Below are 5,000 nucleotides of genomic sequence, written 5' to 3'. Positions count from 1 at the left end.
ACAGCCTTTGCCGTGCAGACCCAGTCCCTGACGAACTTTGTCCTCTCCATCAGATCAGCATAAGGAAGCCGTCGCGCTCTCGGCCGCCGTCCTGGGTCGACGTGCCGGTGTGTGTGGGGGTTTCCGAGGGGAAGGAGGGGCGGCCGCGTGTTCCTCACACCTTCCACATACACACCTACACCAAACCCACCATGTGCCAGCACTGCTGCCGGCTGCTCAAGGGCCTCTTCAGACAGGGCATGCAGTGCACCGGTGAGAGGGGTCAAAGGTCACAGACTCAGATAAAAACATTTATGCTGTGTCCCAATTTACCTACTTAAAATTGAGTTTTTTAACTTTTGTTTTTGCGGTAGCTCTGTATATTTATATGGCAATGTTGTTGAACTCAGACAGCAACACATGGCGCTTTTCCACTGCAGTTTAGTACCGCTTTAAAGTGGGCGGGATTATAGACTGCTCATTAAAGGGTTAGTTCACCCAAAAATATAAATTCTGTCAGTAATTACTCGCCCTCATGTTATTCCCCGTAAGACTTTCGTTCATCTTCTGAACACAAATTAAGATATTTTTGAGATTAAATCTGAGACCTGTCTCACTCCTTCTATTGTAATTGAAACTTGTCGGCCCAAAAAGTTAGTAAAGACATCGTTAAAATAGTCCAAGTGACTACAGCGGCTCAACCTTAAGTTTATCAAGCGACGAGAAAACTTTTTGTGCGCAAAAAAACTAAAATAACGACTTTATTCAACTATTAATTTTCTTCTGTGTGGGCCTCTGAGTGAGTTCACGTAGTGAAACAGCGCAGCGCTTCTGGGTTGTACGTCAGAACGTAGGCTCACTATTGGCCAGCGTCACACACATGACCAGCATCGGCCAATAGTTTGATTGATAAATTTCAATAATTCGATTTTTTTTTTTTCATTCCTGGCCGCAATATCCAGCTCTCGCTGGATCCGCTCCTCGGCTACCAACCTCTCGAACGTCTTCACCTCGTCTTCTGACCATGATTCAGTCATTTATTTTTGCACGCTTTAAAAGAAAAGTCGTTTAATAAAAATTGTGCAAACAAATAATACTGTGGTGGCTGTTGCTGACTGTTTAAATCTAGCGGTTTGGTGTCACATGTTGCAAATCCAGTGGCGCTGGTAGTGACGATTCTCTCTGACCAGTGATCCGCAGTGTATTCATGTCACATCTTAGTATCGGTACGGTATACGCTTGGAACCTCAACAGAGGTGGTACCGTTTAAAGTGAGCTCGAGCTGTAGCAATTCTGACTTTATATCTCGCAATTCTGACTTTATATCTCGCAATTCTGACTTTAAATCTCGCAATTCTGACTTTATAACTCGCAATTCTGACTTTATAACTCGCAATTCTGACTTTATAACACGCAATTCTGACTTTATATCTCGCAATTCTGACTTTAAATCTCGCAATTCTGACTTTATATCTCGCAATTCTGACTTTATATCTCGCAATTCTGACTTTAAATCTCGCAATTCTGACTTTATATCTCGCAATTCTGACTTTATATCTCGCAATTCTGACTTTATATCGCGCAATTCTGACTTTATATCTCGCAATTCTGACTATACCTCGCAATTCTGACTTTATATCTCGCAATTCTGACTTTATAACTCGCAATTCTGACTTTATATCTCGCAATTCTGACTTTATAACTCGCAATTCTGACTATACCTCGCAATTCTGACTTTATATCGCTCAATTCTGACTTTATAACTCGCAATTCTGACTTTATATCGCTCAATTCTGACTTTATATCTCGCAATTCTGACTTTATAACTCGCAATTCTGACTTTATATCGCTCAATTCTGACTTTATATCGCTCAATTCTGACTTTATATCTCGCAATTCTGACTTTATAACTCGCAATTCTGACTTTATAACTCGCAATTCTGACTTTATATCGCTCAATTCTGACTTTATATCGCTCAATTCTGACTTTATAACTCGCAATTCTGACTTTATATCTCGCAATTCTGACTTTATACCTCGCAATTCTGACTTTATACCTCGCAATTCTGACTTTATACCTCGCAATTCTGACTTTATATCTCGCAATTCTGACTTTATATCTCGCAATTCTGACTTTATATCTCGCAATTCTGACTTTATATCTCGCAATTCTGACTTTATATCACGCAATTCTGACTTTATATCTCGCAATTCTGACTTTATAACTCGCAATTCTGACTTTATATCTCGCAATTCTGAGAAATAAAATCAGAATTGCGAGATGTAAACTCGCCATTTTGAGATAAAAAGTTGCAATTATCTTTTAAAATGTTTTATTCCGTGGTGTAAACAAGCTTCCATAGAAAAAACCCTTTTGGACGCTGTATTTTTAAGAGTTTATACAGCAGATTAGTTTGTCCTGGTAAAAGGTAATCTCACAGGAGTCTCTCTTCCCTGGGGTTTGGAAGAGATCTTAAACTGAGTTTTGATTTGTCGAGATTTTAAAGAAAACGTTTAAAATCGTTTTGTTCAAGTCAAGTCAACCTTGATATACTGAGACCTTCATTAAGTCTTCTGAGCAATAACATGTTTCTTCATTTCTCTCCAGACTGTAAGTTTAACTGTCATCGCCGGTGTGAGTCTCTCGTTCCTCCGGAGTGTCGTGGTGAGAGAGCAAACGGAGAAGGTCAGTCTGATTTACCAATAACAACATTTATAGCTCACTTAGCCAATTATAAGTCTCCCATAATAGAGATATTTTGCTTACACTTTATTTTGAGGTGTCTTTGTTACAGTGTAATTATGCATTTAAGTGCTCAGTAATATTAAGTAACTTCATGTGCTTACTACAGGGTTAGGGTTAGTTGCATGTAATTATGCATCATTTATAGTTATTACTAACTACATGTAACACGCGTAACAAGGACACCATAAGATAAAGTGTTGCCTACATTTTTAATTTGAAAATCATATTTATTTATGTAATTACTGTAATGTATAGTATTTTCATGTAAAGTAACATAAATTAAAGGCAGTGTACAAATGCATGATGGATAAACACTTGACAATTTAAAAAAAATATATGTATATAATTGTTTTTATCAAGTGATGTTTGATACTTTTTGTTTTGACAAACTTTGTCAACATACTGATAAAATATTAGAAAATCAATAATAACATGGAAAATTTTGTGTAAATTAAGCTTTCTTGATCCAAAAGTGAATGTTCTTAAGATAATTAAATATATAGACTAGTCAGTAAGAAATTAATACTTCTATTCAGCAAAGATGCATTCAATTAATCAAAAGTGACAGTAAATAAATGTACAATGTCACAAATAATTATATTTGAAATAAATGCTGTTCCTTTTAACTATCTATAAGGATCCTAAAAAAGTATCACAGATGTCAAAAATATGAAGCAGCACACGTGTTTTCAGCTTGATAATAATGAGACGTGTTTCGGCAGCAGATTTCTGAAGGATCATGCGTGTGTGATCTATGATACATTTGTGTAAAGTAGGGTTTTTTAACTTTGCGTGACACACACTCAAGAGGATAAAATAAATCACCGGAGAGAAGCAGCTCTGTCTCCCATTTATATATATATATCATATTATTTATATTATCATATTATATATAACCTTAAATTTGTTTAAATGTCATAATCATTTGTTAACAAGCAAGTATTCATGACTTCAATGAGCTCATTGTTTCTACATTAAATTATTACATTGTTTAAATTAATAAATGTTTGGCTAACTGTGATTTTGTATATTTCTGAAATGCATAACTTAGACAGTTATCTCTGATGATAACAGATCACTCTAAATTGTAATGTGGACTCATGCACTTTCTGTAAAGCTGCTTTGAAATGGTGTGTATTGTGAAAAGCGCTATACAGATAAATGTGATCTGAACTGTATTTCCAGAGGCGAGTCAGGATTCGGAGGAGAACGCGGCGGTGGTGTCAGTGAACGCTCTTTATGAAGAGCTGCGATATAAAGACCCTCCACCAGCCGAGCAGATGATGACGACGCTGCAGACTCCTGTCACGTGAGTGTTCACATCTCAGTGTGTGTGTGTGTGTGTGCTTTATGAGGACACAAATTTATATAATGACATGTGTATTACACTGGTATTACAACTTAAACGTGGTTTATGAGGACATTTCACGAGTCCTCGTAATTCAAATAGCTTAAAAAACATAAAAAACAATGTTTTATTAAAAATGTAAAAATGCAGAATGCTTCCTATGATGGGCAGGTTATGGATAGGGGCAGTGTGTGTGTGTGCGCGTGTGCGCGCGCGTGTGTGTGTGTGTGGAGTGAGGATCCATTTGTAATCTTGGTCGAACATTCAGGGTCAATCGCCAGCAAACACAACAGTAGAGACAAAGCAGCTCGTAATCCGAAAGCATGCGTAAGGTCAGACAGCAAACTTACATAACCCAGTCCTACACAACACAAGGCAGCAAAGATCCACGAGGAGAACAAACAGTCCGGGAGTAATCCACGGGAAGACCAAACGCTCAGAGATGTTCACCGGGGCAGAACAAAACTTAACTAGTCCACTGATGAACGTCAGGTGCAGGGAAATGTAGTTCAAGGTGTTTACATCTGTGTGTGTGTGTGTGTGTGTGTGTGTGTGTGTGTGTGTGTGTGTGTGTGTGTGTGTGTGTGTGTGTGTGTGTGTGTGTGTGTGTGTGTGTGTGTGTGTGTGTGTGTGTGTGTCAGGCCGTGCTTCAGCAGTAATATCCCTCTGATGCGAGTGGTGCAGTCCCTCAAACACAGCAAGAGGAGAGGCAGTGGAGTGGTGAAGAAAGCCTGGCTGATCCACTACACCAGCACCGACACACTGGTGAGACATCGCTTCACCGTCAGCATACACACTACTGATCAAACGTGTGGGCTCAGTACGATTATTTATATGTTTCTGCTCACCAAGGCTGCATTCACTTGATCAAAAATTCAGAAAGAAAAAAAAAGTGAAACATTATTACAATAGTAACATGTAATTTAT

General features: G+C 38.3%; 1 protein-coding gene across 3 annotated transcripts in view; it reads left to right on the top strand.

Moving 5' to 3' along the window:
- Positions 1–5,000, top strand: part of prkd4 (protein kinase D4) — a 29,217-nt gene that overhangs the window by 11,763 nt on the left and 12,454 nt on the right. For all 3 annotated transcript variants that reach the window (XM_079605371.1, XM_079605369.1, XM_079605370.1), the window contains 4 exons: positions 54–252; positions 2,588–2,665; positions 3,911–4,034; positions 4,715–4,838. In XM_079605371.1, coding sequence (XP_079461497.1) covers positions 54–252; positions 2,588–2,665; positions 3,911–4,034; positions 4,715–4,838 — 525 coding nt within the window. The remainder of the gene's footprint in view (positions 1–53; positions 253–2,587; positions 2,666–3,910; positions 4,035–4,714; positions 4,839–5,000) is intronic.

Source organism: Phoxinus phoxinus (assembly GCF_949152265.1).
Source record: "Phoxinus phoxinus genome assembly, chromosome: 2".
Taxonomy (NCBI): domain Eukaryota; kingdom Metazoa; phylum Chordata; class Actinopteri; order Cypriniformes; family Leuciscidae; genus Phoxinus; species Phoxinus phoxinus.
The sequence above is the reverse complement of the archived record's forward strand: the minus strand, read 5'-3'. Positions and strand labels throughout refer to the sequence as shown.